Source organism: Phaenicophaeus curvirostris, chromosome 6 (assembly GCF_032191515.1).
Source record: "Phaenicophaeus curvirostris isolate KB17595 chromosome 6, BPBGC_Pcur_1.0, whole genome shotgun sequence".
NCBI classification, from domain to species: domain Eukaryota; kingdom Metazoa; phylum Chordata; class Aves; order Cuculiformes; family Cuculidae; genus Phaenicophaeus; species Phaenicophaeus curvirostris.
The window spans coordinates 17995905-18019832 of NC_091397.1; the positions used below are offsets into that span (position 1 = coordinate 17995905).

Genomic DNA, 23928 nt, shown 5'->3' on the forward strand with positions numbered 1-23928 from the left:
AGCACCTCTTAAGTAAAAAGCATTTGTCCCATATTACAGATGGTCTTTATTACTTCTTTTCAAAGACAAGACCAAGAAGAGCAGAGTGATTCTATGTTGGGATTTTGAGAAGTACTTCTTGTGCTCAGCCTTGCACACAGTCTCCTAGCAAGCGTTGGGTTCTTCACAACTGAACAGTTTTTCCTATTGCTAGAAACAAACAAGCCCAGGGATGGATTTGGGAAATACCCACAGAACTGTCTCACCAGTACCAATAGCACAGACTGCAATGAACAAACACAGTGAAACCTTCACAAGATGGTGAAATCTTTGGCCATGCTTTGCACTGAGGCCAAAGCCAAGTTCTATATGAGAAGGTATTAACTGATCAGCGCTTATTAAAAAAAAAAATCAGTGACAAGTTTTCTGTTACAGTAAACCATTTGCAACGATTTATATCTTTCTTAAGGGCTATCAAAATGATGACTAGAAAGGTGAAGGAATGGGCAGAAATTGCTGATTCCACAATAAGAGAAAATTCCCATTCCACAGTTCATACATACTTCAGCATTCCAGAACCTTCCCTAGATGTTTCTACCTGGAATGTTCGCTGTTGTTCCAATACCAAATACCACTTGCAAAACTACAATACCAACTGAATGCTTAGAACAAGGCACTACCCAGACTTACCTGGGTGAGCGGTTCAGGAGGAGGTGGTGGTGGTGGTGGTGGAAGGTCTAAATCAGGCTCTGGAGGTGGAGGGGGCAAGTCATCCTCAAACTGTCCAGTAATGGTAACATAGGGACTTGATTTAGAATAAATGTCACTATCCAAGCCTGTTGAAGGCTGAGTGACTGAACTTTGCTGGTTGTCAGAAGTTTTCTGGGCCTGTAAAGTTCCCTGCTCAACATCATTTAAGTCTGCTACAAGATCAGCCATTAAAGCATCCAGGTCTTTGTCCTCTAGGGCACTTAGGGATTCTGTAAAGAAAATTACAAAATGTGTCAGAGTGAGTGCAATGCAAACCACTATGTTTCCAGTTCAGTGGAGATTAAAGTGCAGAAGGCATGATTCCTGTTAGATACAAGGGTTATGGGAAAGGAAATAACATTTGAAATGGGTTCAAGCAAAATTAGGAATAGCCATTAATCTGGTCACACTGAAGCTCAGAGTACAAGGAATTTTATGAATACAAATTAAAAAGGACAGGAAGCTTCACGTTCAGTGACACAGTCTCAGGCTCCTATGATACTGCAAAACCTGGCCCTGATCCAACAAGGTTTCTGGGCACATGCTTAGTGGTACAGGTGCAAGATATTCCATTAGCTCCCATTATACCATTTACTCCTCTTAAGTTAAGTATATACACAAATGCTTAGTAAATTTTTGAATAGCACACAACAAACTGTGTAACCAAGGCCTAGATCAAGACTATCTTCATATATCACTACTATTCTACAGCTCTAACATTAACATGAAGCAGAATCAGAACACTAAGATACAAAAAATTGTATGGTATTATTTACAGCACATCGGTAATTGTGTGATCAACATCTGTGACATATCTCATGTAACATGCAGGGATCTGAGGATTCTTTAAGCAAAGAACAAACAAGACAGTCTTTTCAAAAGCACCTTGTCAAACAGATAGAAATATTGTAAACTTTTGCTTTCTGTCTTCTACTCAGAGTATAAGATAAATCCTATACTGGAACTTCATATGTAAATTCTTCTTTGATTGTTTGAACTAGCCATGGTATAAGAGAATCTGTGAAACAACATCCTGTAGGATGATTTACCTTTCTAGAAGAGACACGTTCTTTAAGAACAAACAGATTAAGTGGTTTAAATCTCTTAGAACAGTCTAGTAAAAAAAAAAAATCCCAAATTGGGAAAGCTTTAAGTTGTAAAGGGATTGAGAGCACTGAACTTGATAGTCAAAAATGCTAATATGGTCCAATAAAGATCATTAATCACACTAAGTGTGAATATGTCACTAGACTGTCTCAGTTTAACTGTAATGCTAATGGAGTATTTTCATATGCTTTTCTTTTCAGTGGGAATGTTGGCTTATGATGCTCTCTACGTCTACCAACTTTGCTGGTAGAGGCATTTAGGTAGCTTAATAGTGAAGTGATTCTGGGACTAGAACACAGGTTGAAACCAACTCGGGCAAATGCATGTAACCAGAGTCCAGCAAAAAGAAAGACATCCCACAAAGAAAACCAAAGGGAGGGTTCTTTTTTTAAAACTTGGATAAATTCCCTCATTTGGTTTGACACACAACTTCAATAAGCAGCTGTACATGCAAAAGCGGCAATGCGAACCAGACTGAGAACAAGCAACATAAAATGGAAGTAGTTGAAGCCAATACTTCCACTAGACAAAAACGCCTGTGCAGCTCTGACCTCACATTAAGAAACTTTGTCTTCTATTAATTTAAATCTTGACATTAAAAAGGCTGCATTTTAGGAAGTTCTTTGGGAGACTTCTCATTTTTGCTTTCCTTTACAGTCAGACAATTTTAAGAGTCTAACTCCTGTATAAGACTGAGCAATGCTGCTTTAAAAAAAAAAAAAATTGGTCTCTTTGAAGTTTCCTAAATTGAGAACACAAATATACCTTCCCCTCCAGCAAAACTGCCTTTTTTGTTTGTGGTGTTTGATTTTTTTTTTAAAAATCAAGGATGTCTGAAGTTGGTTTTGCTTGTTTGTTTTTTTGTTTTTTTTTAATTTGCTGCCAGGAGGTATTTTAAATAAGCATTAAAAGCATGAAAGAGTCCATTCAGCTACTTACCATTTAAATCTTTAAAACCAACTGTAAAGCTAAATTCATTGTTGGACACTTTGGGGGATGGAGGTTGTACAGTCTCCACTCCTAAACTCTGTTAAGACAGAAGAAAAAAACAGGTATCTGATGACATAATTACTATGATACACTAACATTTTTAAAACAATTACCTGCATTTGCCTAACAGAATAGATTCTTCTTCAAGAAACAGAATGACACAACACTGCTTTCTGAGATTATGCCTATAATGGCAAACAAAATGGGGCACGACATGGGTTTGAGCACTGTCTCAGAGTCACATGAAGTGCTGAATGATGTGCATGCTTCTCAATACAACACTGAGCCATGATGACTGCAACTCCTGTCAGGCAACAACTGGGCTTGGTGTGGGGAACAGCAGAGGCTAGGGCTGTTTCTAATAGAGACAGTGGACAAAGCCAGACTGACTTTTAGGTTTTGGTGGGTTTTTTAAGGGGACCATGGGGAAGGTGTTGAAAGAGTTTAGCTGGGTGCACACTTGAGCTCCAGAGTGCTTTATTTACTACTATAGAAGTAACCTAGCTGTTGTTTTCTCATGCTGCTTACAAAAATAATACCCAAACAGAACAAACAAGAAAACATGCTGCTGTTTGCAATGAAAACTGCAAATCTGTATTGTTAAATACAGAATTCCTAGTTTGTGGCTTGCTGTTTAGGAAGTAGGCAGGTAATTGGTGCTTCACAAGTTAGGAAAAGCGCATACAGTGGAGGCAGGAAAAGATAAATTCTCCCTTCCACAACAAGGAAGGTGATAGCTCTAATGAGCAAACGCTGTAGATAAGACTGAGAGGAATTTCAAGGATCTGTATAGACTGTGCCCCTGTCCTAAGGCAGGTCAGTTATATCTGGGTCATACTTCAAAAAGATATACCCAACTAGATTTTAAAAGCTTCCTATTAGATAAATTCCATCATTGCCCCTGGCAATCTATTCCATAGATTGTTACAATCACTATTCCTGTCATCAAAACTTGTGATGCTCATCCTAAACTTCTTTGTTGCAGCCAAAGACCATTCCCTGTTATCCTATTCTCTGTGGACATAAGGTTTTTTCTGCTCTGATGCAGCCTTTGATGCATTCGAGATGATCACCACTCTTCTCTTCTCCAGATTAGAAAACCCTTGTGTAATCTTTCCTTATAGGTCATATGTTTGTTTTCCTTCTCATCATTCCCATCAATTTCCTCTGGATTTTCTCCAGTTGACCGTCCTTCTTCTCAAAATGCCAAGGACACGGTTTCCCTGTTGATGTCTTATCGATGCTGCACAGAATGGAAGGGTTACCTTATATATGCTACAAGCTATATCTTTGTTCTATGTCCCTGCAAGAAGTTCGTCTCCTGGTGGTCATATTCAATTTGATTAGAGGTATTTACATTTCTCAGAGTTGTCTGAACCAGACAGGCGTCTGAAAATTAATGTAAATGTTTTTCTTGGCGGCTCTTTTCACCTGTTTCCCACCCAGGACATGTTGGTTTCCTCTGAAGTTATACAGAGCTGGAAACCAAAGCAGTGATAATTTTAAACACTGCTTCTGTGTCAATACTACTCACTTTCGTAAAAATAAGCATGGTATAAATAGGGGAAGAAGGAGAAATTAAGCACATGAGATAGTTTTACAGTGCCCGTAAAAAAAAAGAAAAAAGGAAGGAAGGTAGAGCTTAAAAAGTACTGAGGAAACAGACTGTAAGAACATAAAAGAAATACTTCCATTACCTATGTAACAAGAAGTCATAATGATCATAAAAGTGAAGGAAAAAAAAAGTACATGCAAAGGGAAATTAAAGAGAAAACTGAAATGCTAAAAAAATGTTGAAACTGAAGTACACAGAAATAGCAGGAAAGCCCAGTTCTGAATTTGCATTCACTTTTCACTCCTGTTATGCAATGTGAGGGCATCTTTGTGTGCTTCCATCATTTACACTTACTTTAGGAATAGACAGATTGGTTAAAAAGGATGAACAGCTTTCTACAGTCTCATTTTGGAAATTAAGAATCTAAAGGAATTAACAGATACAAGTCTGTTATCTGAAAGTTTTCAGCCTTTCAGGCATGCCTGTCTCCTTCTCCCATACCATAATGAGGTGATGCCAGAACTTTGGAGAGGAGGAGGGATCAGTCTCCATTTTAGGAACATGTCCCATCCTACCCAGTACTGCACCAATGAGAGGAGGAAGAAGAGGTTCACTCTTACTCTCATCACCTGCATTTGTAACAGTGCTGTGTCCAATGTGAGGAGGTAAAAATTATCATAAGCAGTCTTTTGCTAATTTCCAAGGCATAATAATGAAATTAAATTATCCTAAGCCCCTCCCTCTTTTACATATGTAACAAACACACATGGTTATAAAAAGCCTTTAAAAAGCAGAAAGGCTACCAAAGGGCAAAGTATCGTGATTTGACAGCTAAGGACTTCAAGTGAAATCTTGGCTTTCAAATAGCTTAAGCACAATTCTTATTTGGTGGCTCAGACTTACTGGCATTTAAATTTGGACAGTACTGGGATTCACCAAGAGAAAAGACCTTTCAACGCAGTAGCTGTAAGCAAACTCCCACAGAGTCCAGGGTGACGACTTACGTGTTTTCAAGTGCATATTTATTAAATACAACAACCTTATTGACTTTGTGGGGTTTATTTAGAAACAAAAATTCTCCATTCATCAGGTTTTGCAGGAAGTACTCCATGACTATAGGTTTAGAAATAGGCTCATGCCATTTTAGTTTTCGCTCAAGAGTGTTTTCAGCACTGGCAATAATGCCTCTATAAATTCTTCAATGGCACCCAGCTGTAACAGTATTTTGCGCCATATCTAAAGATTGCTTTTATGCATATATCCAAGATGTTTCTTTCATTTCCAGTTCACATTTGACACTCATGCCAAATCCCATTTACTCATGTATGCAAAGCATTCATACCTGAAAATTCTGACTCAATCTCTTCCTGTTTTGAAAGAATCTTTCAATTTCTTGGGACCAAGCCCAGATGAATTTAAATTGCTTATTTGTTTTCATTGGACAAAGTGTCTCTCATAAGCAGTTAGCTCTCTTTAACAAACTACCCTGCACTGACATTTCCTTATTCTTCAGGCCACTTGTTTTAAATGTCAAATAAAGAAATTTAGTTGAAGGTTTTTCAAAATAACGTATCTGTAGTTATTCAGAGTGGAGGTACATGAAGCATGCACAAAAGTTGCCGCTTTTCTAACACGTAATAGCTATTTTTCTTATCATGATGGAAAAAAATAATTGTTTACCTGGGTCAGCATGTCCATCTCCCCAAGCAAATTGCTGAACATTTCGTCTATATCATCACATGTTTGCTCCATCTGAAAGAAAAATATCCACAGATAAAGAACCATCATAAATTCATTTCAAAACCAGCAGCAGTCAAAACCACAGGGTATGCAACGTTCTTTTATACTGCGTTCTCAATTAACTTCAATAACTGTTCACGACTTGCAAAAACCTCTACACATAGTTTAGAAATAACTACTTACAGATCAGAACCTTAATCCGGTATATGCTTAAACACAAACCTAGTCTCTACACTCATTAGGAGTTTCAGCAAGCTCCCTGTATTATGTACATTTCACAGGAAGGAACTAGCTAATAAATCATGATTGTACCTTAAACATCAAAGAGATGCAGCTAGTGAGGGATGGAGAGGGAAACAAAGTTTGAGGTTGAGAAATTCCCAAATGCTTCATCTCAAAATCTTTCTTTCTTTGGCTTAGATGACTAATAAAGCGAGAGTTCATTAGGTGTTACCTAGTACATGACCAACATTTTGTCTAAATATTTCTATTGTCTTTCAACTACTAGTGCACTGAGAGAACTCCAGTCTTACCTAATCTAAACACATCTGAGAGAGAGCATTGAGACAAGGAAAATGAGTACATGCTGCGTGACAGTAAATGGCTCTTGTTGCAAGAGGCAGGTGAGAGAACAGCACCATAGAGTGGTACTACTGAGATACTGGGGAGATAGAGCTTCTGCAGTAATACTTTCTCAAAAATGTGTTCCTTTGCAGGGAGAGAAGTAGTGTAAAAGTGACCGACATGGAACACTGTCAGAGCCAAGAACTATAAACATAATTTTCTTAAGGTTTCCAGTCTGCAAGGGATTGAGAATCCTGGTACTGATCACATAAAACTTGGGTTTAAACTAGGGTCAAACTTTAAACATGTAAGTAATCTTTCAGGTTCAATGGCTTTGTGTGCACCTCTATGGGGTTTCTGTGCTAAGGTTCTGGCTGCAGGGGTGGCTTCTGTAAGAAGACACCAGGAGCTGCCCCCACGCCAGAGAGAGACAGTTATTCCAGCTGGCTCGAAGATGGACTTGGTGCTGGCCAAAGCTGACTCCATCAGTGATGCTGGTGACACCTCCGCAGCAATATATTTGAGAAAGGGTAAAAATGCTGTGCAGCAGCTGTAAGAGAGGAGTGAGAAAGTGTAAGAGAAACAAGCCTTCAGACACCAACGTCAGAGAAGGAGGGGGAGAAGGTGCTCCACACACCAGAGCAGAGATTCCTCTGCAGCCCATGGTGAAGACCATAGTGAAGAAAGTTGTTCCCCTGCAGCCCATGGAGGACTGTGCTAGAGCAGATGGACACGCCCTGAAGGAAGCGGCAGGCCATGATGTGCCCACACTGGAGCAGGCTGCTGGTGGGAACTGCAGCCTGTGGAGAGGGGCCCACACAGAGCAGGTTTTCTGGCAGGTCCTGTGACTCCATGAGGGAGCCAAACTGGAGCAGTCTGTTCCTGAAGGACCGTACCCTGTGGAAAGGAACCATGCTGGAGCAGTTTGTGAAGAACTGCAGCCTGTGTGAAGGTCCTACTCTGGAGAAGTTCGTGAAGGACTATATCCACTGGGAGGGCTCTCACACTGGAGCAGGGCAATAGTATGAGGAAGAAGGAGTGGCAGAGACAAAGCATTATGAACTGTCTTGTAATCCCCATTCCCCAGGCCACTGTGCTGCTTGAGGCAGAAGAGGCAGAAGAGCTGGGAGTGAAGCTGAGCTTGGGAAGAAGGGATGGGTGGGGTGAAGATGTTTTCAGTTTTTTTCTTATTTCTCATTGTCCTACTGTCTTATTAATGTACAATAAATTAAATTAACTTTCCTATGTTGAACCAGTAATTGGCAGGTGATCTCCCTGTCCACATCTTGACCCATGAGCTTTTCCATCATATTTCTTTCCCTTGTTCTGCTGAGGATGGGGAGTGGTAGAGTGGCTCGGTGGGTACCTGGTGTCCAGCTAAGATTAACCGACTACAGCACTTTACAGGAGGAGGACTAACCTGATGTAAGACAAGCAATAAACTGAGGACAAGAACAACTCTAATGACTACAAAGCCTGGCAATAAAAGACCAGCAGGTATCCTGTTCTTCAATCTCAATGCTTTCCTTTAACAGAACATCTTGAGTCACGTACCTATTCCACAGTTAAGAGATAAAAGTCGGTATTTGTTGTTTGAAAACTATTTGGTAGCAAGTCTTTATTATGATAGTTAATACTGGAGCAATCTGAGCAGCTCTGACTACTTTGGACTTGGTCCTCTTACCACTTATGTTATGCCTGACACTAGAACGCACTAAGAGCAGACATGCAGAGGTTTCATCAATCAGACTCGGGATAAGGAATTGGTTGGATGGTCACATTCAGAGAGTAGTGGTCAACTGCTCAATGTCCAGATGGAGATCCATGACAAGTGGTGCCCCTCATGGGTCTGTACTGGGACCACTGCTGTTTAATATTTTCATTGATTGAACAAGATCAAGTGCACCCTCAGCAAGTTTGCAGATGACACCAAGCTGAGTGGTGCAGCTATAACACCAGAAGGATGGGTTGTAATCCAGAGGGACCTGGACAAGCTAGAGAAGTGAGCCTGCATGAACCTCATAAGGTTCAACAAGACCAAGTGCAAGGTCCTACACCTGGGTCACGGCAATCCACAGTTTCAAAACAGGATGTGATTGAGAGCAGCCCTGTGGAGAAGGACTTCAGGGTGCTGATTGATGAGAAGCTCAACATGAACCAGCAATGTGTGTTTGCAGCCCAGAAGGCCAACCATATCCTGGGCTGCATCAAAAAAGTCTGCATCAAAAGAGGCAGCAGGTCGAGAGAGGTGATTCTGCCCCTCTACTTAGCTCTCATGAGACCCCACCCGGAGTACTGTGTCCAGTTCTGGAATCCTCAACATAAGAAACACATGGAACTGTTGGAATGGGTCCAGAGGAAGGCAGCGGAGATGATCAGAAAGCTGGACCACTGCTATGAGGACAGCCTGAAAGAGCAGGGGTTGCTCAGCCTGCAGAAGAGAAGGCTCCAGGGAGACCTTTTAGCAGCCGTCCTGTACCTGAAGGAGGACTGAAGCTCGGGAGAGACTGTTTACAAGGGCATGTAGTAATAGGACAAGGGAGAATAGCTATAAATTGGAAGAGGGAAGGTTTAGATTAGCCATTAGGAAAAAAATCTTCACAATGAGGGTGGTGAGGCTTTGGCATAGATTTCCCAGCAGTGTTGTGGATGCCCCCACCCTGGAAGTGTTCAAGGCCAGGCTGGATGGGGCCTCGAGCAGCCTGGTCTAGTGGAGATGTCCCTGCCCATGGCAGGAGGCTTGGAACTGGATGATATTTAAGGTCCCTTTCAACCTAAACCATTCTACAATTCCGACAAACACACAATGGATGGCTCAGTCACTCTTATGTAATATATATACACGATGTATAGGTATCAAACAGAACTTTCTATATAAAATTCTGTTGATTCAGCAGCATACTAGTTGGGTAAACTATTGCTGACTTCTAATTACTTATAATTCATTATTTGAATCAACAGTTTCCTATGCACCTGGGACTTGGAGAATCAATTTTCATTAAAAAAAAAAGATAAATAAAATGGCACTTATTTGATCAGGCAGAGTGAAGTCAGATTTGTTACGTGACAGAAAATGAAGCTGTAGTTCATACTAACAAGAATCTCATCAGTGCTTAAATAACATTGAATAATTTTAGGTTTTCCTGTTTTTTGCTTTAGAAGAACAAAATACCTGCTGGGTAAATCTTATCTGCTCTAGACATTTGTATGTTTTTGTGGTTCTTTTAAGCACAGGCTAGATCTGCTTTCAGGGAAAAGTCTTAATTCTGGTTCCTCTGACAAACTGAAATCCTGCTTTGTTTTATTTTTCCATAACAGAAATATAAAAATGGCAAAAAAATTACTCTCGGGTTACAACCAGGAGACCTCATCAAGAGAGGGAGTAAGAATTGTCTAAAGAAAGGGAAAAAAAACCTCACCAAATCTAAAAACCCTCTTTAGTAGTTAACAAAAAAAAAAAGAGGCAAGAGAACTGAATATTGGGTTACACGACACTTTCACCAGATTACGGGATTGTTACAGCCTCTAGTAAATTTAGAGTTTATTTCTTTGCAACTACATGACTTTCTGAGTCTTCAGACACGTTCAATTAGTAAGATAAATAATGTAAATCTATGAAAAACAAGGTGCAAATAGTTCTGTAAGAATTACCACTGTAAAATGGAGCCAAGTTAGTCACTGATGACTCTTCTTGACCAATTAAAATAAACAACATTTAATACTAAGAGTTTTTATTCACCTTAAGCAGATGGGAGAAGAGAGTAAAGGCCTGAACATATATTTTGAGAAGGAAATACTTGTGTCACTTTCAATGAACAGATATCCATCATTATTGTCACCAGCCATGGTGATAAAGCCATGCTGTCAAAAAGCCATCAAAAACATTGCCTTTACTGATATCTTTTTTTCCCTCTTTAATTTTTATCGATTGGGCTTGAGAAGACAAAATTAACATAACCACCAAATACACTGGAAATATTTTTTGTGTTAGAACACACTGAATGATCTATTAAACTAATATGAGAACTCTCCAAATTCATCACCGATTTTGTCAAGGGCTAGAAAAACTAAAGATAGTACAATGAGTCCCCAGAACACGGAGCTGCAAAAGACTGTCCATCCACTCTCCTCTTCTTTCACTCCTCTCCACAACCAATTCCATTTCTTTTATTTGATTGACACAGTAGGAGAAACAGACAAAACAATATAGAGATGTGGGAACTATCATATTCAAGGAAGACGTTGCTGCATTTTGGCAAATTCTTTTGGCTTTTATAAGTAGCCTTGAACTTATTCAAACCAGAAATGCAAAGTGAAACCTGCAGGTGTATGAAATATTTTTAACAAATAAAAGGGAGATTTACCAAAGTCCCCAGAAGAACATTGAGTTTCTTACTCAATCCTCCTCTATATCCACTGAACAGTAACTTTTCTGTCAGCTTTTTCAATATGTGGTACTAATAATAGTAACTCTTAAAATCACTATCAACTACAATAAACTGAAAAAAAGACAGTACTTTTACAATAAATTTCCCATATTATGCATAAGATTTTAACCAGAGAAAAAAATCAGAATTAAAAAAGAGGAAATTGTGGTTGTCAAGAATAAATATGCTAAGGAGGGGCTTGTGGGAAAGCATACATGTGAAACCCAACCTATTTTTTAAGTGATTTATTTTCAAATTGATGTGTTATAGAATACTTTAAAGTAACAACAATCGTACAGGCAAAGGTGTTTGCTCTCTTTCCCATCCCCCAAAATTTCACATTCTCAAATCTTCATTGATGTCTCATGAAAACCTCTTTTTCTTTTGTGTTTTTCTTTGTTTTGGTTTGTTTGTTTTTTAATACTCCCACATTTCTCATACTTTATGCCTAAAGGGTTGGGGCATTTTTCTCTTCAACTTGATAGTCTCACAAATCAGCTTATATATATTAAATATAATACATAAATATTGACTCATTGTATTTTGACTCATCGGTACATTTATTCATCTCACCATTTATCAGAAGTCCTCCAGACCTTCTTAGATCTGTTATTCTTTTTACCTTTCCAATTTAGCAGCCTCATTGCTGATAAAAATAATTTAAAACTAAATTAAGAGATGTGAATAAGAAAACTGTAGTTATTTTACACTCTTTGTACTCCTAGCATCTTTTTAATATTTCCGTTCACCCAATGAAAATATATGGTTTCTGTACACGTGTTCCTACTTCCTCTTACTTGTCAGTGTCTGCCTTTTGCAGTACCTGCCTTTTCTCTGTCAAACACTTTGCTACCTTTTCAAAAAACGCACTTGCATCCGTTCAGGTACTCCTGTGAGGGGGCCTCCAACCGTCACCTTCTCACAAGAACCAGCCCTGTTGCCCTGGATGACAATACAAAAAAACTCCTATGCACTGTACCTCTAAACTTAGCAACAGACCCACACAAAAATTCTTACTTCTCCTAAATATGTATTCTATATATACCTTTTTTTGAAACTCAGATGTAAATTTGTTTGTTTTGTGCTACACAAGAAGATGGAATCAAGTTATTTTGCTTTTAATACCAGAGAAATGGGGCATATGCACAGAAAGAAAGCTAGCCCCACAGAGATGGAGAAGACACACTCCTTGGTCTGACTTGTTGGGCTTGCATGAGCAATGCACTTCGCTGACAGTGAACAACACTATTTTCCCATAGGGATGGTCCAGTATTCAGAAGCACAAAAGTAAAACACTGACTGAGTAATTTCTTAATCAGATGCAAGAATGGAGAAGCAATCCTTGTGCTCACTCTTAAGGTACACAATCTGACCTGGGTTAAGTAGAACCTCCCCTATGTTATTTATTGTCATGTACTGACAGGTGGAACAGCAACTGCCTTTCCTGGTCTAGAGTATGAACTCTGTAACTAAAATCAGGATATGATTTCTCCATGGCTGCATACATTTGACTTGTTAAGATACTAGAAAGAATAAGAAAATTAAAAAAAAATTTAAAAAATTTAAAAAAAACTTTAAGAATGAAGAAAGTTTTGTGATTATCACTTAGGTAAGACAGCAGCACTATGTCTGTGAACAATACATAGGAAATGGAGTTGTTTGATAGAACCATTATCACTTGGCAGGAAGCTAACAGAACAATGGCATAAAATTCATCCTGCTTAAAAAAGAAACTATTAAAAAATATAATGAAATCTGACCAGGTGATGATATGGTATACCTCAAAAAAACCAAGCCTTGCACTATACCAACCAGAGTTTGAACTGTTAGCATCTGAGAGCATGGAGAACTACAAAAAGCCAGTCCCTTTCAACAGGAAGAGTGGTCTAAGTTACACGGTAACAAGGCTTCTGCACTCGCAATTTGAAAACAAGCTCAAAGCCCTGGTGCAACACTGAACAGGAAACACCAACTGTTACCACACATGAGATTACCATCTCTGCAACTCAGCCGCAGTTGAGTTGATGCAGTTTAATCAACCTAAGGTCTACAAACAGAAAAGGCATGAAGAACAGCATGCTATCAGTAGACCAAATACTTACAGTGGATTCATGCTATGACCAGTATTAGGAACCAGTCCACTTAGTGATTTGGTGAACAGTGACAGATATGTTCATTGAATTCAAAGCATCATTATTCTTAAACAGTTACATATGTAAACAGCAAGGATAAAAATACACAAAGAATATTTTTACAAGTCATAGGGAAAGATCAAACCCACACTTTCACCTCCTAGCCCCTGCGTTTAAGTGTCGGAGTGCTGAGTCCACCAAAACAAACACAAGCTGTTTGGCTATCCAGACAATCACTAAAGCAGTGTCACTTCCTGCTAACATTGAGTGCTTAAATGCTTTCTGGAGTGAAGAAATCTTTAACATTTTAGAAAGGCCCACCAGTATCCCAGTGATTAAATCACTCAAATCAGAGATTCACCCTTACCTACAGCACACTATGCAAAATACATCATCCCATATCAAAGAGAGTAAAAAAGAGGAGAGTTAGGGATAAGAGATGAAAGTGAGAAAAGCCCAACCATAAAGAGCAAAACTGGAAAGAAGAAAACCGAAAGCAGATGTTAAAGCAGTGTGATAAAAAGAAGACAAACAATCAAAACCTATAGGAAGGTTACTGAGGCATCATTTTGTCCTGGTTTATTACATGAGGTCAATGGGATAGAAACTGAAAGTCTTTGCAATTGTTCTTGGGAAATGTGAGCAGTCTAATTGTGAAAATCATCATCAAAACAGGTGAGTTTGCAAGCTGAGGAGTTGGTTTTCACTATAAGCAGCTATAGCTGGAATTGTCAGTATTTCAAAGAGTTTCAGGTGAGGATGTGGTGAACCTAAGGTTTCAAGACCTAAAACAAAACCTCCACCAATTTGGTATGTGGAGTAAAGCTTTCACAATAGACAGGTTACACCATACCCGCACAGGATTTTTTATAATTCTTCCTTTTGAAGCATGTGACACTAGTCAGTGCTGGTGATAACCTGCTGGCCAAATTGATTGCAGATCTGTAATGGTTTCTTACAATGATCTTGCAGCTAGGTGTCAAGAAAAACTTTGACTACACAAATGTTTCTTATCTATTTAAGAGAGTCAGGATGGAAGTTCCTTAACTAGCTATTGCATCATGTCTAGTAAAAAGTCTGTAACAGACATTTAGGTCAATTTTTATGAAGCAGAATACAAGAACATCTGTCTCTGTAGAACTCAGACTAGAAAAAATATTCCAATTACTTACTAATTCTAGCAGGTACTAAGAAAGGAAATTTAAGTTTTGGAGTGATAAAGGAGAAGTGGCAGCTGCCTTCAAGCTTTGAAAATCACTATCAGATTTCGGACTTAGCATGTTTCAAAGACTTTTTCTTACGCACATAAGCTTACCCTGTATCATGTAACTCTCTTCGGTTTTAATACTAAGTCATATTCTGAAAAGGATGGATCAAAAGCAATTAGACTACTTGCAGTGCTGTACTTTCCCAACATTCATAAGCATGGCATTCTCCAAGAAGAAGCCCGCACACACAGATAACTCTGAAAGCAGTTTCTTGTTCTTATTACCCATTCTTCTGGGAAACCCTGTCTGCCAATGACTGTAGGTTTATCTGCAGCTGAAATTAGACTGCGTATTTATCTCAGGGATGGGTGTCATAACTCTGCTCATGATGGAATGACAGTGACACACTAAAACACTAGCAGCTGCAAGAAGACTGATACAACTGCGAAGTACTTTTCCTAGTTTAAAAGTAAGTCACATTTGGCTTTGGATTAAAACAAAAATGGCACATAAATACAACAATGCAAGAGAATCCTTTTGTAATGTTAACCTCAGGCACTAGAGCCTCTTCTGGAGCTGGCGCTACAAAAAACACTTCACAGCATTTTCCACTAATTGCTCCAGACACATTTTTACATACTGTGGAACCAGTTCTGACTTCTTGTCATCTTCTACCATATTCTTCATAATGCCTCCGGAAAGCATGAAAGCACACTAGATACTTAAGCTTATTATTAACTCCAGAACCATCCATCCAGATGTAAGCAGAAACACCTTTAGATAAGAGCACCCCAAATTCACAGATCCTACTTCCACTTCATAGAAATTGTAATGATGCCATTTATACAATTAAACCTTTTGAAAGCTTGTTCTCTTTTTTGCTGTTCTGGAAATTCACAGTTAACTCACTTGTATTACAGGAACATGCCTGCAGTTTGAGCTGAATTTGGAAGAAGATCCAAATTTCATAGACCTGAAAGCTATACTGCTGCACTTTAATGACATCAACAGTTGTATTTTACCCTTGTTTTGCTACGATGATAGTGATATTTTAAACGCCATAGGAATTTTTATGCATGAGTACCCCAACTGCACAACTATATCACCATCTTTTTCAGTGATATGTATTTAAGTATTTCATTTTCTGTTGTTGAGAGACAGAGGGACAAAGGTCTAGTATGTTCATAAAGTACCATGGGACACTGAGTCTGAGGCTGTCCTTCAGATGACACTGCATCAGCATCCATCACCTCTGTGCTCGCCAGCCTCTCTCTCCCATGCACTGCTCCAAACAAACTCTCCTTTACCTCGCTGCTAAGAGTGGTGTTTGAGAGAAGCAGCTCTGGGTCCTGTTCTTAGGATGAGGTGACAAGGTTATGGAATGTTCCCAGAGGCTCAGTTAAGAGAGACTGAGAGGAACAAAGTCCTACCTAAAACCTTGTCCACGGTGTGTCAGGAGGAAGTTGCTCAAGGCCAGAGCAGGGAGATACCAAAGAGTTCTCCTACTAAGATGAGAGAACACAGGAAGAGCATTTAACCAGTGGCAGGCACTGTATGCTATGGCTACAGAAAAGGAGTGTAGAGGGATATGGCACACATGCTGGGTGTGAAACAACTCATTCACCAAGCTTCTCTCCAAAATCACTCCCAGGCAAAGACATAGAGTCTGGATTCTGGACTCCTGAAAATGTAAACCAAAGATACTTGAGTGGCTGGGAACTGGGAGTTAAAAGCACCTAAGTCAAGGGAAAAAGAAACCCCAGTGTAAGCCAGGGAGGAAAAACTCAGGGAGGAAAAAGCTGGAGAGCAATTTCTGTGTACCAGAAATTCCCTTCACAGTCTTCTGTCTGCTCCCTAAGAAGCTCAAAAGCAGTGCTGCTCCTGTTCATCCTTATAAAGTATCCTCCCAGTAGACAATGTGCTTCAGTCAGGCCTGTGAGTCTAAGAACATTACAGAAAAACTGTATGGCTATAGGTTTGGTCATCTTCTTTTTCCTTTATAACAGAATTATTTACTGCAAACTGGTCCAGTTTGGGGGCTTTCTACCCACAAGCAAGCCATACAGGCAGTACAAACTCTCTGTGTAGAATAAATGGTAGGAAGAGATGTATTTCCAGTCCTATGTCTTCACATAGCTTGGTAGTAGAAACAATTCCCTATTCTGTGCCAGATTACTGTCTCACAGGAACAAGATATCCATTCCCCCAACTCGCCTTCTCCTGAGAAAGGCAGAAAGCTGGATGGGAGCACGTACCCTGAGCTGGATTCAGCTCATGAACCACCAGCTGATCTACGCTTATTCATCTTGTGTTGATAACACATCTACTTCAGCTCTACTCAGGCATAAACAACTGCGGGCATACAAGTTACCAGCAAATATGAATTTCAGTTCCGGTTCCCTTCATTTCCTGCCTTAATGGGAGAGCTGAATAGTGAAAAAGCAATATAAGTCTAAGCAGCACAAATTTGTTCTGTTTCCACATTGTTTCCCATAATCTCTAGTTTTTTGATGCTGGTGTAATTTTTCCTTCCTGTTTTTTTTTTTTTCAGTTACCCAACATTCCTATACAGAACGTACATGAAAACAAAAGACTGTCTTGTATTTAAAAAATAGCCAGCAAATGAGAACAGTGCAATTATTAATAATTTTTGGAACCAGCAGAATGCCTAGCCTAACTCTGCCTTGCAATGGAGCAGATGGGCTATAAGCACTTAATTCCCATTTGCTATTCTTGAACTACTCCCAGAATTCCCTTATCCTTAGGTCACTAAGCTATATGTGTCTTGTGGCTCTCTACTAAATGAAGATTTTGATACCTAGCTTCACAACCCATAAAGTTCACCCCAGGTGAACAGACTGTCTAACAAGCAGAAAAACAGAAAACAAGGAAGCGCACAGATGGGAGAGGAAGAAATGCAGGAATCCACAATGGGGGAAAATCCTTCCCCTCCCCAGTTTCCTACAGAAGGAAGATATGTTAAGAGTGGAATAATGAAAATAATAGCACAAATTTTGGCAGACAAAAAAAGAATTAAAAGTTACAGTACAAAATTTAAATGCAGGAGCCGCTACGTTGAATAATGAATGGCTCATCTTTTCCAATATTCATTCCCTCCCACAATGAGCCCTCAGCACTAACTGCAGGATATGCTCTAAGGGTCCATGACAGAACTGTCTACTCATACAAATAATTTATACCTAGGCCCTAGTCACTGGCAAAAGCTCTAAATCATCATCTTATCACTTATAATCATGTGTTACTATTACTGCCAGAAATGTTTAAGGGATGGCACAGATGACAAAGGAAAGGAAGACTGAAAGATGAAAAGACACTAGCCTAAAATGGTCTAACAGATTAGAGTGAAGTAAAAGGGTGAAAACAATCTGTAAACATTTTATTGAACCTATTTGTTTCATATACAATCAAATTAAGCAAGTAATGCTTCAATAGGAATTTATAGGTATTTCACCAAAGTACAGTGCTCCGCACCATAGTGTGTGATAGAAAAATTAAATTAAGACTTTTCTCAAAACCTTCTCTTTACTGACTGAACAGTAATGAACAATTTCAAGGCCCATTATTTCTTCACCGTGAGAATGTTGAGGCACTGGAACAGGTTGCCCACGGAAGTTATGGATGCCCCATCCCTAGAAGTGTTCAAGGCCAGGCTGGATGGGGCCTTGAGCAGCCTGACCTACCGGGATGCACCTCTGCCTATGGCAGGGGGGTTGGAACTAGATGATCTTTATGGTCCCTTCCAACCCAAACTATTCTATGATTATTAACTTTCCATCTAGAAAAGCTGTTTCTTTCAGTCTATATAATGCACAATGACAACAGCTATAAGGAGTGGGTTTCACATGAAGATCAGTACGGAAAGTGGATGTCTGGAGTCACCACAGATGGGATGTTATACTAGTATGGCTGTGGTTGCTTTGCCACAGCCCGGCACGCCCTGAACCACACAAAAGAAACTGTTATGGGAAGAAAATGCAGCAATATGACAAGAACCTTGTGACATGTCCAGTGCAATCCTTCCATTTCTGTAAGGTTTTTCCATGAGAAAGAGGTGCCACTGTCTCCCTCTTTTTTATCTTACCAAGTGGAGGAGGGATGGAACAACTGACCTGGTCAGAGATAGCGACTTCATCATGACACAGAGGAAACAAAAGAAGTCAATCTAGTGACAGATATGAAAGGTCTTGCTGAGTTTCATGGAAGAATGTGGCCCCCCATGAGACAAAACTACAGTGAAGCTTATGCTGAATCTCTTCCTAAGACTGCCATCCAAAAACACTGACTCATTTGTACCTGCTCACTCAGACATTAGATGTGGTCACCAAAGTACAAAACTAAGCTGTAAGCACAACAAGTATTTGGGAATGTTAGCTGGGTTCCTGTTTTTAGCACGTCTTCTCACTTGCTCAGGGTTATCTCACCAACTCAGGCCCTCCAAGCCACATGTACAGCAGATCTTTCAAATACAAGAAATCATCAAAAAGCAGAGAGAATAGTAGTGTAGACTTGACTGTTATTTAAATTATTACCTTTCAAAATTTGCAATCAGAGACAAAAAAACCACATCAACTTTCAAAAAAGCTTTCTGGGCTGATACATCCTTCTCATTTCTGTGCTTCAATGCAATTCCCATAGCAAGTGAGAGAATGGGGGCTTAGAGTAATATCAGAAACTACTAGAAAAATCTTAAGAAATGCGTCAAAATCTTGCTCTGAAGCAGAATAAATGTAATTATGTCTGCAGCCTGGGCTACCTGAAGATTAGTGAGAGTACCAAAACAGATGAGCTGAGGATACCAAGGAATAAATTGTGATTTGCTGCCTATATGGACTTGATGCCAGCAGGGAAGCCACAGTTGTGTGGAGCGTACCCACCCTCTTGGTGAGCTGCATTCTAGGCAGACACATTATTTTGCCAAAAACTGGGGACTCGGAAGGTCATCTGCAATTTTTATCAGCATATGCATCCAGTGGCCATTTGTGGTTTTGGCTCCTATCTGTTCTGTTTATGTTTGATGGACTAGCAATACCACTAGAAGCTGAATTTCCACCCCTCCCCACACACCCACACACCCACCCACCCACATCACTCCTCTCCATGACAGGTATATCCTAATTCTCCTAATAAATCATTTGAAGCTAAATTCATGACATGCTGGATCAATGCTCAACAAGAAGAAACACTGCTATGTGCAGGCTGATATAGCTTCTGGTAACAAAAATTCTGAGAGCAATTAGCTAGCCACAGACCTAGCAGTTCACTTTACTGGAAGAAAGGCTTTGAAACTAATGACTGACTTAAACTTTTTAAACAGTTAATGTCAAACCAGTTTGTGAATTCCTACATTAAAGTTGCAAGTCAGATCAAAGTAATTTGCATTTCCTTTTCATTCATAGTCTTGGAGCAATGCTATAAACTAATACTGAGGGATGGGGAGGAACGTGTGCTCGTGTAGATGCTCAGAAGTCTCCTACAGCCACTTAAACACAGCACCCTAGCTTTGTGCTTTCACAAAGCAACACGCTCTCTTCTATGCTGGCAGCTACACAATATCTAGGATAGCAATAACCAACAGGCTAGATAGTAAGGAAAGCTGATCTAAATACCTGCTTTTCCAAAAGCAACTTTACTTTATCATGGGTCACTCCTAATCATGAAAAGACATATGGTGGAGTTACTATGACACCTGCATCTGACCTGGTCATTCCCAGCTCTATTTAGTCAATGAAGGGAAAGAAAGGCAATTTTATAGAGCACAATTCATGGTAGCTGTCTAAAACTAGGCAGCTGAAACAAGTTTTAGCAGTATCTATCTCTCTCTGTTGACGGCGCAGGTGACTCACAACCTGAGGTGACTAACTAAAATGCTGATGTCTATAGGCAGGATCCTCCTCAACCAACTTTAAAGTCCAGCTACTCTGAAAAGTCTGCATTGATGCAAGTTACCAGTCACTAGTTTTCTTTCCAACAGAAAAAAAACCCTAAAGCTTCTATATTGCTGCAGGCAAATAAGAGGTCTTATTTTCACTTTCATTCCAGAGCAGTATCTGACCACAGAAGTCATCATCACAACAGGTCAGATGGGCCTACACCAAAACAAGTTATGATATACTGAAATGATTAGAAAATAAAATAAATATATCTGTGGGAAAAGAAAAACAAATGTGGCTTGCAGTGAGGGCAGGAGATAGAGGCCTTGATATCTGAATGTTATACAGGAAAACCAAAATAGGCTGTGTTCTCTCAAAGACACCTCTGAAACATAAACACTCAACAAAATCCGTATTCCTATTGCCTCCTCAAAGGACAAACATTCATGAACCCGCAAACAAGATAGGTTCTCTCTTGAACAAGACAATGCCTCTTCTCAACTCCAGCAGTACTCCAGACTAGTTTTCTCAGACATTTTATAGAGACAATGAGATGAAATACCTGATCCCTCCAGCCACTAGTTACCGAAGCCCAACCTCTCCTTCACCACATACTGCAGAGCAAGAGAAGGAAAGCTTTCCGCCTCTTGTTCCTCTTACTGCTTTAAGATGTTTCTTCTAATGGGAAAAGGGAAACACAGATAAAGAAAAATCTTAGTGCGTTGGGCAATTTTTTCACTTACTAAGCTCCTAAAGCTCCGTCCACAGTCTAAGTTAGATGGTTACAAAATCCCACTGGCGCCTCTGTTTGTACCTGTTGCCCTCTTTGTTCAAATTGTTAGTCTCCCAAATGTGTTAGTCTCTGAAGTTTTAAAAAAATTAAAAAAAAAGATCAAGTTTGCAGCCTGATTTACAGGTGCATGAGTTACAGTGTGTGGTGTAGCAGACACTCTCAAGTGTGGTGAGAATCAGACTTTTGATCTGTAAAAAGCAAACTTAGCTGGAATAAATACACTTGATAACCAAATAATCATACCCTGCGTGAAGATACTGCACATCAAACAATCACCAACTCCAACATGAACAATTAAAACACAATTTACTGAGTAACTACTTTGAGCTGTCAGTCATAATGCCTCCAAACACCAGAAGAGTTTGCAGTACCCACAGGAGGTATTTGAAGAAGAAAGAGAGGACATAGGGAATGATCAAAAGTACCCTTTTAGAGACAGTACATTTTTCCTGTTATGTGTGCTCGCAGATGAATCACAATTCTCAGAGAAGCTAAAACAAGGATCATTCAGCTATCTGTAATGCTTTATTCATCAAACCTCCCCAAGATATTTGTAATCCATATTTCAAGCCAAATTATCACAATTTTTAAGGAATGCTTTCGCAAAGCATGTAGTACAATTAAAGGTAACAGCCTCCTTAGAAAGCCCATAAGGGGAAACAGAACTGAACAGGCTCAGCAAAAAGTAAAACATTCTGTTTTAAACATAATGTTTTAACCTAAATTCACATTCTTTACAAAGTTTCTAGAACAAAATTTTGTAAAGTTAGTGAAGACAAATCAGTAGGAACCTACACAGGTGAAGCAGGTCATCTAATACAGCCCTCTGAGGCACTGGGGCTTACCTATTTGTCTTGTATGAAACAGATGTATTAAACCTACCCCACATTTAGACCACTAATGTACAGCAGCAAGGTAATTAACTAACAGGGACATCAACAGAGTAAAATTTGAAATGAGCATTTTTTAGAAGCAAGTCAGGAACAGATGACAAAATGTTTATGTCAGGTAATTCACAAAGGGGAACTAGAAGCAAAGAGGAAACTGACTGCCAAAATCCCGTAAACAGAAGTTGTGAGGGGTAAAGCCAAGCTGCAGCCAGGCTAATGACCGAGTCAGAGTAATCTGGGGCAGGCAGAGATCTCAAAAAAACCACCCAAACTGTCCGTTCCAGTTTGATAGCATGCTGTGTATTTTGTTTGTAGGCTGTATTTCTGCATCCAAATTTTCAACATTAAATAGGACAGGCTGGATGATACACTGCCTAGAAGGCCCTATGGTATCCATCTTCCCAGTATGACGATGAATGCATTTAGTAAGTTCTCTTTAGATGCACAAAGCACTGAAAAACCACTCAAGCTTGTAGAGACTTGTCTATGTTTCTCCTGCACGGTGTTCAGATGAGAGTATCACGGAGTTCAGGCTGAGAGGTGGGATTGTTCAGCCTGGAGAAGAGAAGGCTCCAAGGAGATCTTATAGAGACTTTTCAGTACCTCAGGGGGGCCTACAAGAAAGCTGGGGGAGGGACCGTTTAGAAAGGTTTGTAGTGATAGGACTAGGGACGATAGAAATAAATTGGAGGGGGCAGATTTAGACTAGATATAAGGAGGAATTTCTTCACTCTGAGAGTGTTGAGGCACTGGCACAGGTTGCCCAGGGAAGCTGTGGCTGCCCCATCCCTGGGGGTGCTGAAGACCAGGTTGGATGGGGCCTTGGGCAGCCTGATCCCCTGGGAGGTGTCCCTGCCCACGGCAGGGGAGTTGGAACTGGAGGATCTTTAAGGTCCCTTCCAAGCCAAACTATTCTATTATTTTATGATTGTATCACGTAGGATCGGCCTCCTGAATGTCAGGAGAGGTGTCTGTTTCTTCCGTAAAGCACGTGGCCGAGCACACCACCGGCAGAGAGATGTAAACCGTGTTCCTTGGAAGCCTGTACTGCCCGTTTTGTCATAACCGCAGCACCCGCTTACACGCTCAGCTAAAGGCTGACGGATTAGCACATTCACATGGTGTGGTTCTTGGCCGCTGGGGAGCTGGGACCGCGGTCTCCGCTGCCACCTTCCCGACAGCCGCGAGCCACCGTCCCCGCCGGACCCACCGCCGGCCTCCCGCCCGCACCCCGCCGAGGCCCCGTTTGCCGCGGGGCGGCTCCTGCCCCGAGTGGGAGGGCAGCGGGGCCCGCCGGGCAGAGCGCCCGCTCGCGTCTCTCCCTCGAGCCCCCCTCCCCGCTCACCTTGGCTCCCGGCGGCGCTGCCCAGCTCACCCGCCACGAGCCTCCGGGGGGAACTGCGGCCGCCCCGGGGCGGCCACCTCGCCGGGAGCCGCCCCGCCGGGCAGCGCCGCCCTCCGCCCGGGGCGGCCCCGCGGGGGCTGCGGGGGCCGCGTTGAGGGCTGAGGGGGAGCCCCGGGGGAGCCCCGGCAGCCCCCGCTCGGGCCCCGGGGCTGGGCAGCGCTGCCCTCGGGGGTTCGACTGGGGCGTTCAGCGACTCGGCAGCCAACGGGACGGGCTCTTCATCAGGGGCTGCAGGGGCAGGGCGACGGAGAACGGTTTTCAGCTGAAAGAGGGGAGATTCAGATTAGGAAGACATTTTCTGTGAGGGTGCTGAGGCACCGGCACAGGTTGCCCGGGAAGTCGTGGCTGCCCCATCCCTGGAGGGGCTCAAGGCCAGGCTGGATGGGGCTTGGAGCAGCCTGGCCCAGTGGGAGGTGTCCCTGCCCGCGGCAGGGGGGTTGGAGCTGGATGGTCTTTGAGGGCCCTTATGTTTCTACGACATTAGAATGCTTTTAGGG

At 41.0% G+C, this 23928-nt stretch overlaps 1 protein-coding gene across 1 annotated transcript in view; it reads right to left on the bottom strand.

Annotated features, from left to right (window-relative positions):
• APBB1IP (amyloid beta precursor protein binding family B member 1 interacting protein) overlaps positions 1-23450 on the bottom strand; it is a 67176-nt gene extending 43726 nt beyond the window's left edge. The window contains exons 1-4 of the mRNA XM_069859455.1: positions 23372-23450; positions 6062-6133; positions 2776-2863; positions 670-959 (exon numbers count right to left, since the gene is read on the bottom strand). Of these exons, the coding sequence (XP_069715556.1) occupies positions 670-959; positions 2776-2863; positions 6062-6133 (450 nt within the window). The 5' untranslated portion in view covers positions 23372-23450. The remainder of the gene's footprint in view (positions 1-669; positions 960-2775; positions 2864-6061; positions 6134-23371) is intronic.
• Between the last annotated feature and the right edge of the window lie 478 nt (positions 23451-23928).